This window comes from Egretta garzetta, unplaced genomic scaffold, assembly GCF_000687185.1.
Source record: "Egretta garzetta isolate BGI_Z169 unplaced genomic scaffold, ASM68718v1 scaffold277, whole genome shotgun sequence".
NCBI classification, from domain to species: domain Eukaryota; kingdom Metazoa; phylum Chordata; class Aves; order Pelecaniformes; family Ardeidae; genus Egretta; species Egretta garzetta.
The window spans coordinates 400,828-414,006 of NW_009260271.1; the positions used below are offsets into that span (position 1 = coordinate 400,828).

The window sequence follows — 13,179 nt, forward strand, 5'->3', positions numbered from 1 at the left end:
GGGCCTTCAGCATGCTGGGGGGGGTTGGTGCTGGGGGAGCCGCAAGGGCGGCAGCGCGGCCGGTGGGAGGTGGAGTGACCAGAAAGCCAGCTCGGAGGAGCCCGCAGCCACCAGAGGCTGGAGGTGCCCGTTGGGCGAGTTAATTCATCCCAATAAGCAAACTGAATCAGGGGGAGGGGAGGTGTTTGTCAGCTCAAGCAGACTTTGTGATCTATTTCATGATTTAGTGCCAGACAAAATGCTGTGGTCAACAAAAAAAATCGTTGCAGATTTTTCCGTGTCCCCCTAAAGCAAGATTTCAAGTTGTTTGCAGGAGCGTAACTCTTCCTGCATATTTCAGTCTGAAGAATTTATCATGAGCAAAACCAAAGCCTTATGTGTTCTTTGGTGGATTACACTAAACTTTTAGGTCACCAAACAGATTTAATAAGGGGAGATTTTGTTGAAATATTTAATTCAGCTTTAAAGCTCTTACATTTCTTCTCTGGTTTGAGCAGTTTTAGTTTCTAGCATTAGGAATATTTGAATCATTGTGTCGTGGTTTTCCCCTCTGAAGCAGGGGATTTTGATAGTGAAGAAGAGAAACTTAGTTGGTTTGTCCTCAGGAAGGACATGCCTAATGATTAACAGGAGTTAATTTGCTGGTAATTTTGATCTGTAGCCTGCCAGCCATTCTGCATGTGCATTTCTGTGAAACACAGCACTCACAGTACTGATTGCCAGGGCAGAGTTTTGAATTACAAATATCTTTTTCTTTATGAATGAATTTCCTTAACAGGCTTCCAAGTAATAAATAATGCACTCAGATATGTCAGTGCATGTCTTTACTCTTAACGACTAGACACCAAAAGGCCTGATTTTCCCCCGGGCATGCCCAGGACTCACGTCCACAGAAGAGAGCTGACATGATGCTGTCCCTTCCACCCTCTCTGCTAGGACCCACGACTCTGGGGGTGCAGGCGTGGAACCACCTCTCATCCTGGTGACCCCGTCTTCTCCTCAATGATGCTCGGGTGAAGGATCCGTTGGACACTGGGGTTTGATCTCTGGCCGTGCCAGCTCGACTATGCATACCATGATTTAGGTGCCTCACACCACTCAAATGGCTTTACAAATGGGCCAGTTAATTCATTATTAATGTCTCCGTGGTGGTTGTTGGCATTAGTGAGTGTTGAAAACAGAAATATTCCAGATGAGAGAGGTAGCGTTAGCTCCAACTTTTGGGTGGAGAACAGCAGCAAGCCAGTGTCCTGCTCTAAAGCTCCCATTGTGTGTGTAAGCGACGTACCTTGTATCCAGACATCGCATGGGCACATCAGCTGAAATTACTGACGTTCAGTAAATGAAGTGTTAGATGTGACATTATAGATGGTACAATTGTAATTTCCAGTCATCTGCCCTTCATTGGAAATGAACAGTACAGTCAAAGTCAGTTGGATGAATTTTTACGGGTTTTTTGTTGTTTTTAAATCTCGATGTTGTTGTGATTTGCGTTAGTAACACGTGCACGTGCTTCAGATCTGGACTGCGGGAACAGGGTGGGACACTGCCTTAAAGGTCTGCAAACACATGGGATTAATTTGTGCACGAGTTGCAATGGTTACTGTAAAAGCATCGGTAAGGGGAACACCTCTGTTGACGTGAATCCTCCCGTAGTGACGGAAGCGATGCTGTGGTGGTACAGCTGGCTTGGCACAGTGAGGGAAGTAAACAGCGTTGACACGCAGAATTTTTAAATCGCTGTAACTGCAACTCCATTCTTTCAGCTTATTGCCTTTTACTTCCTTTCTGATTTTTTTGTTTTTACTTCTGCCAGTCTAAAGGCTGTGAGAGAAGCTTACAGTGTGGCAGCTGCTAATTCAGTGTGTCATCTTGATTTATTGCACATTACCAAACCCTGTTCTGAAATAGAGTTACTCAGCTTACAGCCCTAGCTGCTGAGCTTATGCATAACATCATTCCGGCACGCAGCAGTAGAATGCGGTGCTGGAGACAGGTCCGGAAAATTCACAAGGAGGGAAAGTGTATTTTCTGCTGTGCCCTAACCTCAATGACTGGAATCAGAAGCTCTGGAGCCCCATTAAATCCTTGCCTGGATTTACATCCCGTGTGGCAGGACAAGAGGGTGATGTCAAGTGAAGTCCACCCAATAGTTGGACATGTGCTGATTTTAAGGTGAATCAGGCTTGGTGCCAGGCAGGTTGAGAGCTTTCCTCTACTGAAGACAGAACTGGTTCCTCAGCTTTGGTATTCAAAGTCTTATTATCAGTTTCAATAAGTGCAGTAGCCATAGTGTTGAATATATTATAGAAAAATATTAATATAAATTAAATATGTTTGTTTCTGTTTTTCAGGAGAAGTGGATGTGGACTGGTCCATCTGTAACAAAGACTTAGAGGTAACACAATCAAACTGTTCCATAATCCCTCATTTTTACATGTATTAACAAGCAGAGCAAGATAAATGGGACAGAGAAATCCATCTGTGGGTTTCCTGTGGAGTCCTTAGCAGAGTCCTCCCAAAGGCAGTCAAAGCCCGAGCTCCCGTGCAGTAGGAAGAGGTTCCCTGGTTGGGGCAGGCACGTGATCAGAGCGGGAGGAGGACGCCGGGAACCGGAGCGCCTCCACAGACGGTGCGAGGAGGAGCTCAGCTCCTGCTTCCCAGTCTCCTCAGGGACTGGTGGTTGTTTTGTGGCAGCTGAATCGGTTCCTACAGGCGGCAGGATGAGCCACCGGCGCTCGGTTACCCTTCCTGCGCGCCCAGGGTTGGCTCAGCTCGGGAGTTGGTGCGGGTGGGCTGGGACCCGGAGCACTCGTGCAAGGTACCGAGTGAGCGTCAGCTGTAAGGTCCAACTCCTTCTGATTTCTCTTGCCGAGGGTCGGTAAAGCTGACGTTATCAGGTCACATTGACAAACTCCCTTAAGAGAAATGGTATTTTTGTACCTCTCCCACTCTCTTGTCCAAAATTTTATTTCAGTTTTTTAAAATTGTGCTGTTTGATAAGCAAGGAAGGTTGAAGACAGGATTTTCAGTTCTGTCTGCCTATGCAGAATGTGTGTGTGAGGTCACTGGGAGAGGGAGAGTTCTTTCCCGCTTCTCTTTTTTCTTCTTTTTCCTTTTTAAATCTTTCTTTACAATTGCAAATTGCAGATTTGGTCTAGACTTGTGTAGCATTGTACTTTGTCCAAGAAGTTTCCCTTAATGTGTGCAAGGGAACGTGTAACTCGCATTTGCAATCGACGTTAATTATATTTGTATTCTGGGAAGAATTCTGGTTCGTCATCAAACAGCACAGTGAGCAAAAGCGTCCTGTCTGACCAAGGGAAAGCGAAACTTCCTAATGGCAATTTTAAACAGCAAAAAAGAATTTCCTGGAGTGGAAGTTTGAGCAAGACAATACTTTTCTTCTGGACAATGCAAGTTTCTCTGTGACAGAATTATCCAGAATTATCAAACCCGGGTCTGTGAATTGTACTCGTAAAAAGTTAGGTTTCTAACTGAACTCTACCAGCAACGACCTTTACAAATTTCCAGTTCCAACAAACACTAAACCACAGAATCGCGAATAGTAAAGGCATGTTTCTCTCCTTGTCTCCCCAGGCACAGATCTCCAACTACGCAAGGGCAAGGCACACCAGTGCGCGGTACTACACAGCCGATAAAAACGTTACCTGCAGGAATTGCGACAGACCGGGTCATCTGTCCAAGAACTGCCCCACCCCGAAGGTAAAGCAGCACCGCAGCGACTTGCCGATGCAGCCGCTGTGTGTAATGCTCCTTTGTGATGGCCGTTAAAAGCGTTGCTTCGGTAGTTTGTTATTTCATCGAAAGGTTGCTCCGGGTTGAGGGGTAGCTTGTACAAGATCAGTTTACCATACGAAATCAGCTGTCTGCTTTGTGGAGGGCGTTGCTTTTATTGTTTTTAAAAAGGAAAACATCTGTTAGTACAAACTGATCAAAAAGAGAGTTGAACACAATAACAGAAACATTTTTGTTTGTAATTGTAAAACCAGTTTTAAGATGTAAAGTGTTTGTCAAATGTATTTTCAATAAGGAAACATAACAAGTCCAAAAATCACGCTTAGTAAAGGAATGAAAGCAGATATCTGTATAAAGAACCATGATTTGAATAATGTTAAAAATTATGGCCAAGGTAAGATTGGAAATAACATTAAGCAGTTCGGATAGATGCCAAATACTCAGGAAGTTTGTCCAGGGCTTAGAGGTTCAAAAGCCAGTCACTGTACTGTGAAGAGGTGGGGGCAGTTGCATGAGAGCCGGGATTTCCCAGTCCTCACAACAAAGTCTGCAGAAGCCTCTATCCCTGAGGCTGCTGCCCCCACCGAGACTCTGGGTGACTGTGTCCCACCCCACTGAAACGTGAGCCCGGGGCACGAAGATATGCTCGCACGCTGGGAAAACTGCCTTGGAAGAGAGACAGCTATGGAATAGTTCTCCCCCACCCAGCCAGTCCCGTACACACCCGGGGCGGGGGGGAGAATTAGAAGGGCAAAAGCAAGAAAAACTCACAGGTCAAGGTAAGACAGTACAGTAAGCGAAGCAAAGCCCCGGTGCTGCCAAAGCAGGCACTCACCGCAGCAGGCAGATGCCCAGCCAGTCCCCGAGTGACAGCTACTCTGGAAAACCTCCGTCCCCGAGGTCTGTTGCTGAGCACGGTGCCGTAAGGAACAGATACCCCTTTGGCCAGTCGGTCGGCTGCCCAGCTCTGTCCCCCACCAGCCTCCTGCCCACTCCCAGCCTGCTCACTGAGGGTCAGGCTGGGAAAAAAGAGAAATCCTTAAGCAATAGCTAAATCCCAGAATCCCAGACTGGTGGGGGCTGGCAGGGCCCTCGGGAGCTCACCCAGTGCCACCCCCCTGCCCAAGCAGGCTCACCCAGAGCAGGGGGCACAGGACAGCGGCCAGGAGGGGGTTGAAGATCTCCAGAGAAGGAGACTCCACAGCCCCCCTGGGCAGCCTGGGCCAGGGCTCGGCCACCCTCACAGTCAACAAGTTCTTCCTCCCGTTCAGCTGGAACCTCTTCTGCTTCAGGTTGTGCCCACGGCCCCTTGTAAATGTTGGTGTGTTATCCAAAACACAGCCCTATAAGGCTGCTATGAAGAAAACTGTCCCCATCCCAGCCAGACTTCAGTGCAGGGGCCCATGGCACAGACCACATACACAAACCGGTCCAGCATGTTGTGTTACCTACACCACGTTCCTGTCATACAGTTCTGTTCTTCAGCTTTTAAGAAATATAATAACCAAACTAATGTTCTTACAGAGTGCCCAACACTTCTGCTCTGAGTGAAATATCCTTCCCAGTGTAATGATTATTTTTGCTGTATTCACGCAGCAAATGGCACAGGCACTAGGCATTTAACAAGTGCTTCTGACACGAGGTCCAAATCAAGGAAGTACAGGGAGTCTGTGGAGTTACAACTTCGAGCTTTATTCACACTCTTCCTTCACCGTGATGCCTTGATGAAACATAATGTCTCGGCAATGCCTACTAAGCAGTAGACATTTATTTGGGGTGGTTTCTTCTTCATTTCCTCTTTTGATTTTGTATTGGGTCGGGCTGAGATGGCGTTCATTCTGCCACGGCAGCCCCATGGTGCTGTGCTTGCTGTGGGCACGTAGAAAGGTGCTGATGACCTAGCGGTGTTTTGGCTCCTGCTGAGCAGCGTTCGCACAGCATCCAGGCTGTGCCTCCAACATTGCCCCCCACCACCAGTGGGCTGGGAGGGGGCAAGATCTTGGGAGGGGACACAGCCGGGACACCTGACCCGAACTGACCGACGGGATATTCCATACCGTGTGACGTCGGCTCAGATAGAAGAGCTAAGGGAAAAAGGAGGAAGGGGGGCGCATTCATCTTTTGTGACGCTTTGTCTTCTGGAGCAACCGCTATGCGTAGTGAAGCCCGGCTTCCCAGGAAGTGGCTGGACATTGCCTGCTGATGGGAAGGAGACAAAAAAATCTTAGTTTTCTTTTTACTACCGCACACGGCCTTTGCTTTTGCTTTTATTAAAGTGCCTTTATCTTGACCCATGAGGGTTGGGGTTTTTTCCACCTCATTTTCTCCCCACCTGTCCTGCTGCAGAGTGGAGCGATGGAGCGGCTTGGTGGCACCTGGCATCCAGCCAAGGTCAACCCATCATAGATGTTCTTTTTCTTTTCTTTAATCATTCAAAATGTTCTCACTTAATATAATTAATTTTTATTTCTCCACAGAAAGTTCCCCCTTGCTGCCTGTGTGCAGGAAGAGGTCATCTACAGAACAGTTGCCCAGCGCGTTTTTGTTTGAACTGCTATTTGCCTGGCCACTATTTCAAGGAATGCCTTGAGAGAGCCTACTGGAATAAGCACTGCAATCGCTGTGATATGAAGGGGCATTATGCCGATGTGAGTACAGTCCATGGCAAAGAACTCATTCGTTATTGGTTTTGTATCTGTCAAAAATTGAATTTACAGCCACCACAGCCTTTTCATATTTTCTTTAATTTTATATAGTGCGTATTTATATAGGCATATGAAAATATTGTAGTCAGTCATTACCTAACAGTATCACAGTTTTCATGAAGAAAGGTTCAAAGAAAACAAACGGGAGGAGCATGGTAAGCACTCAGTCTTTAGTTTAGTTTTGTCCGGTTTAGTTAGGCTGGTGCAAAATGTCTGTTGAACAGAAGGTGTAAGGAGGTTGAAGTTAGCAGACACAGTATGCTGCAAGCATGCCTGCAGGAGGTAAAGAATAACTCCCATGCTCCACGAGTTCCAGATCCATGGTTTTTTTCACTACAATCATATATTCATCAATGAAAGTATTATTAGAAGTGTAAATTAATGTCTGAGTGGGTTTGGGAGGCATTTATAACTGTGCTGTATTTTACACTCAAAGGTACTTGATGAACAAAATGGAAATGGTACACTTTACTTCTTAGGCAAATATAGGAGCATAAAAATCTTGCCTGATGTTAGCTTATAAGGAAGCGGGTCCACAACCGTACTCACATGCCTTAGCTTAGTTTCTGCCTGCTTTTCAGAAGAGTCCGCTATCATTTATGAACATGCAAGAAGAAAGATAATGGTGAAGTTAATTGTTTCTCTACTTCTGTGTCACTTACGCGCAGCCCATCACATATATACTGCAAGAGAATTTGTAAAGTAGTGGAACAGTTGCAAAATTGTGTACTATTGAGAGGAAAATACTGACAGAAACATTTAATGTCTGGAACCTACTGAAGTTCGGTCTTAATCCATGGAGAACCACACTGACGTTACCCGTCTCCACTACTGTCATTCAAAACCCAACTTTTTCTACGTAGAGCAGTGTAGCTCGTACAGGCTGGGTGCACACCCTGGTCCTGCTGCCAGTCACTGTAATTCCTTGTTCACGTTGTGTTACGCTGCCTCCACGTCACGAGGACCGGAGAGAAAAAGGTACCTTTGTGCAAATAATGATCTCCATACCGGACCTAACAAAACAGCATTTCAGAGGTGTTAGCAAGTTTGTGCCTGTATTCACAGGACAAATGGTTCCGTCAGGTGGGGGTATGGAAGTGATCCTTTCATCTTGCTAAAAGATTGGATGTTCAGTTTATTTCCCGCCAGATGCTTGGCTGCTTGTTTCAGGTTGGGCAGCAAAATGGGAGAAGGGTTTCAATTTATTTTATAGGGAGATGGAGGCCCCATAAGACACGTGCATTCTGTTACTGATTTTTACTGAGCATTCAAAGTTGTCTTGGACAAATGGATAAATTGGGCACAAAAGCAGGTATGGAAATACTCAAAATGTTGAAGTGCTGTAGGGATGCTGAAGTACATTACAGGCCATCCAGATACAGTGGATTCTCTGCACTGAAGATGAGATGGAAGGTAAGGGGATGGGCCTTCATTTGGCTGAGGCTTTTTATCTCAAAACCTTTATCATTTAAACGGTACCGTTATGGAAACACACTCTTCAGTGCGTGGTCTCCTTTCCTCAGTTCTTCTGAATGCCTTTTGAAACAAGCAGAAACCGTTTTGCTCTTGACAGCCTGCCCAAAGCTGTTTGTTACTACTGCTGGAGAAAGTGAGAAAGATGGAGAGAGGCTTTTCACCAGGGCCTGCAGTGAGAAGGCATGGGGCAGAGGTTTTAAACTAAAAGAGGGTAGGTTTAGTTTAGATGTAAAGCAGAAATGTTTCACAATGAGGATGGTGAGACACTGTGACTGTTGCCCAGAGAAACTGTGGATGCCCCATCGCTGGAAGCGTTCAAGGTCAGGTTGGACGGGGCTCTGAGCAACCTGATCCAGTGAAAGATGTCCTGGCCCACGGCAGGGGGGTTGGAGGTAAATGGTCTTTAGAAGTCCCTGCCAACCCAAGCCGTTCTGTGATTTTATGGCTGGTTCTGTACTAAGTGCCAGGAATCCTGGATGTGAGGAACGCAATATCATGCTCTGTAAGAAACCTAAAGATTTTGAACAGTAGCATTTAAAATTATTACGAACATTATGTAGCCTAAGTGAAAACTTAGATCAGTATTTTGCAATACATACGTATATATTAACAGAAGTTTTTTGGTAACAGCTCAGAGAATTCACAAACCAGCAGCTTTTGTTTCACCTCCTAAGTATGGTGTACCTCAAAGCAAGACACCACCAGTTTTTAAATTTTTGCTTATTGGATGAGTAGTTTGATGTCGAGTTTCAGTGCAGATGAACTATTTTGGCAAGAATGTTCCACCTCTGAAGGAGAATCTTACACAAAAGCATTCTCTGACATTCTTAAGGAAGCGTTGAATGCTATAGCAATTGGAAATTTGGTAGAAGAATAAAAGAGATTGGCAAAACAAGCAAGATTTTCAAGATTAATAACTGTATTTAACATTAAAGGTTTGTGGAATTACAACCAGGCAGAAGTACGTTGCAACGACGCTATTGCTTTATCAGATCAAGTGGTAATAGAAAACTACAGTTGGGAAGATCTCATATTTGTGTGCTTTTGCATCTGTGTGCAGAGCCCTTCCCAGATGGTCTATAGATGTTTGTGCTTCTCATGCAGGTACACAGGTAGCGCTGAACTGAATTTTAAAAATACAAACTAGATTAAGGTAATGACTTGGCAGTAGGTCACTGAGTTCAGTTTAGTAGGAGGTTCAGGTATGACTGTAACATGAAGGTTTCTCCTCATATTTCGTAAATACAGGCAGAGGACTTGCTGTGTCCTTTCTTGAACTTCCCGTGGCTCTTCAGGAGCAGCAGTGCAGCCTGGAGAGGAAAATAGAAGTAGTTTGGAGGCCTTTGAGTTTGGTATGATCTGCTAAAATAAAACACAGATGAAAATTAAAGTGTGATTAAACATATTTTTTATCTTTTTTTAACCTCGTATGATATTATTACAGTTTGACATGTCTCAGAAATTCAGTCCTGTACCTAGCAATTAACCTTTTATGCTATTTTTTTTTCTCAAACTAAAAGCAACTTAAACACAAAAGGGTGAAGGTAACGGGCAAGCTGTGATTACAGCAGCATAAATTCCTGCTTCATTTTCTATATGAAGATGTGGCTTAAATTTTGTTATCCGAATACACCCCTAAACGTTAGGGTTTTTGACATTGAGAAATATTTGAATCTCTCTCTAAATGTCTCCTCCCTACCTTCATTTCTTCTATTTGGCCAAAGAATGGGAGAGATCCTTGCAAGGCCTTCTCCTCCCTTGGACCAAATACAGAAGTTTTATCTGGGTAACGCTTCTACCTGGCAAAGCTTGTCCTCCATAACCTCTGTTGTTACTCAATTCTCGTATCGCAGCATCGTGGAATAGTTGAGTTTCAGTGGGAGGCTTGGCCCTGCAGGAGGGAATTCCCTTCACGTGCTTTCTGAGCATCCTTCCCAGGCAAGGGGCGCGGGGCTGGGCGTTGGACTGTGCCCACCCCCTCCCGCCGAGGATGCCCTGGTGCCGCTCCAAACGGGAGGAGCTAGGGAAGGAAAAGCAGGAGCTGGGTACAGGCTCACCACCGACAGTGGTACTTGGGATACACAGGTGGTGCCCAGCCCCCTGGGGGGCTTACTATTTCTTTTGATGTTTGAATGTTAGAAATTTAAATGTGGTCTTCCTCTTCTGGCTGTCCTTTTGCTGGTAGCTAGTGAGTACACAGTGCCGTTACTCTCAGGCACGTGAACGGCGTATTCCTGCCCCCCGTCCTGGTACGCAGTTAGCACTGTAATCTTCAGCATCTTTTCCCTGCATCTCTTGGCACCTTTTCAATTTTACACATTTTATGATGCCAGTTCTCATAAAGTAATTTTCTTTTCTGTAAAGCATTATGAGTGTCCTATTATCCCAAAATTTAAATCCTACCTAAGTTGTGTAACAAATTTAGCAAATTTCACAGCATGTATTTCTTGTGCTCGTTTAAGTCAGCCACCTTAAATCAGAAATGTTCGCCTTTGAAACTTCCAGGCAGTTCTCTCGCGCTGCTGCACGGCAGGCGCGAGGCCGCCCACGCAGCCAGTGCCGGGCCACAGAGCAGGGGCTCGGCTGCCCCGTCCTCGGGAGGAAAGATGGCGTGGCAGCACCGCAGAGCGTGAAGGGAAGGTTGCGCAGCTACGCGGCAGGGTCAGGGCGGTTATGGAAGGCAAGAAGGTATCCCTTGAAAACCCGGTGTCTGCACGCAAATGGAGAAAGCAGAAAGGATCGTAACCTCTGGCAGATGAAATGCCAAAGTGCAGAACCGAGACTAAAAAAGAATATAAGACACAGTTCGCAAGAGAATCAGAACCAATAGAAAATCTCTCTTCACATCGGAGCAAGAAGCCTGCAAGGCCAACAGATGGCCCAGACGTGAAAGGAATGCTCAGGCAAGATAAGGACATTGCTAACAACCTAAAACTGTTTTTTTGGCATCTAGTGTTTATAGTGGAAGAAACTGGGGACATTCCCATGCAGAAATCTTACTTTGTGGAGGGAATTGGCTGAGAGTTTCTCTGAAGTTGAAGAGAATGTCAGGTTTACTGCTAACCTGCGAATGCTAACCCATCACCAGCACTGGATAACGATTATCCAAAGGCCGTGGAGGAGCTGGAAGGTGAAATCGCCACATTAGTGGCAGCAGTGTGGAACCTTTTGCTTTGTGCCTGATCGGTAACTGAGTGCCAAATACAATGGCAATTCTTAAAACAGGTCCCAGGGAGAGCTGGGCAACCAGGCCTGCCAAGCAAGGTACCGGAGACTGCAATAGCAGCAGCCTGTGGGAATGGACGCGTTAATGCGATGTATGTGGGAGGATGCAAGATTGCTGTTGTAAAGGGAATCTTCTCAGAAGTCTGTGGGGTTCTTCAAAGGAGAAGGTCGACAAGCATGTGTGTAAACATGATCCAGTTGACATAGTCTACAATTTCCAAAAGGGGTTTGACAAAGTTCCTGACCAAAAGCCTTTAAGGAAACTAAACAGGCATGGAATAAGAGGATAAAGGTAGGCTATGCTAGTGTGACATGGAAAAGAGTGAACAATAGGGCGACAAGATTTGCTGAGAAGACTGAATTATTTAGAGTGCTGTGAGCCAGCTGTAAAGAACTACCCAAGGACTGTAAGCAATGGAAGGAGAGAGAAGTAAAATGGTGGATGAACCTGAGTTGCAATAAATGCAAACTAAAACGCATGGGGAAAAATAATCCCATCTTTGCATATGGAATGACGGGTTCTGAGCTTACCATTACCATTCAGGACTCAAATTTTGGAGTTACAAGATACGATCCCCCCAAAAGATCAATTTAGTTTTCAAAAGCTGTGAAAAAACACCAGTGAAATGTTAGGAATCGTCAGGAAAGCAATGGACACCTAAGTGCAGCTTTGGTCCCTCTCTTCTGAGGGAGGGGTCTGTGAAGGGCTTCAAACTCACTCGTGACGGGGGAGAGCAGTTAGGGTTCAATTGTTCATAATTTCTTCCAGTGCAAGAATTGGGGCACATCTGACGAAGGCAGTAGGGGCTAGGTTGAGAAGAGGCAGAAGGAGGTGACTCCTCGTGCAGTAGGTAGCAGACCTGTGGGACTCTTTACCAAGCGATGGAGTGGCCACAGAAAGTCTGCTCTGGTTCCAGAGGAGAAGGGAGCACTTCACGGAAGAGAAATCCGTGGGAGGCTATTAAACACACAGAAACTTCATCCAGCTTGCAAAGCCATTGAGCTTAAAACAGTTGAGTGTCGAAGAGTTAGGGGGAGGCTGCGTGCTTGCCCTGTGTTCAAGCTCCATGGGGCATCGGCTTGTGGCCGCAGTTGGAGACCATGGCGGGTGGTGGTCCAATGCAGCGTAGTCATTACTGTTTCCAGGCTGTGTGAACTGAGCATAATAAGAGGCCCGTGTTAGAGGTCTCTGCCTCTGCTAATTACTTTCTGTAAAGAATTAAGAGTCCTCCACCGGGCATTGTATCAAAAACCTGAAGGTGTTTTACCAAGCCCAGTGGCTGCAGCTCTGCTGCCTGTTGGGATGCTTCTGCTGTCTGTAGGAGCTGGAGCAGACCAGAGGTGTTTCTCTGAGCCTAAGGGAAAAATGAGTCCAATGCTCCCCAGCGTTCTCCAAAATACTCTGGGAACAGCAGAGTGGATCTTAATACAGCATTGGGAAAAAGACTGATATATTTCCTCATTTTTTTTGAGTTGTTATCAAATACTTTGGACGTTCCAGAAAAGTTCTACCTTGTCTTTCCCAGAAAGTTGACTTCCTTTTACTGTGACACAAGGGGTGATGACAACAAGCTCCTGTGCGCAGTCTGTTTCAGTGACTCTCCATGGTCGCGCTTTTGTCCAGAAGTGAAGGTGAGGCAGCTCCAGGTGCGTCGCCTAGTTTGATTTGAAAATACTCAAAGCTATTTAAAACATTTTCAGGGCCATACATTTATTACCTGTTAGGACAGCTGCTTTCCCTGAGACGGCACGGGGAGCATGTGGAGGTGTGTTGGAAGCAGCTCTCGTGCTTTCCTCGGGATTATCACCAGGGCAGCCTGCAGCAGAGCTGTTCAGAAGTTTCGGGCTCTGTTTGACCGCCTGCTGCTCCCCCGAGGAAAGCGTGCGTCAGTCTCAAGCAGCATGGAGTGCCCATGTAGATGCGTATCTGTGTACGCCTCTGCGTGCATATATGCACTTACGCTTATATACGTATAGGCTGAAATCCCCATTCTGTGGACGTGCTGTGCTTTGC

General features: G+C 46.0%; 1 protein-coding gene across 1 annotated transcript in view; it reads left to right on the top strand.

Annotated features, from left to right (window-relative positions):
* The window catches only part of ZCCHC7 (zinc finger CCHC-type containing 7), a 122,268-nt gene that overhangs the window by 79,809 nt on the left and 29,280 nt on the right, over nucleotides 1-13,179 (top strand). Inside the window, exons 4-6 of the mRNA XM_009642450.2 lie at nucleotides 2,355-2,398; nucleotides 3,601-3,726; nucleotides 6,237-6,407. Coding sequence (XP_009640745.1) covers nucleotides 2,355-2,398; nucleotides 3,601-3,726; nucleotides 6,237-6,407 — 341 coding nt within the window. The remainder of the gene's footprint in view (nucleotides 1-2,354; nucleotides 2,399-3,600; nucleotides 3,727-6,236; nucleotides 6,408-13,179) is intronic.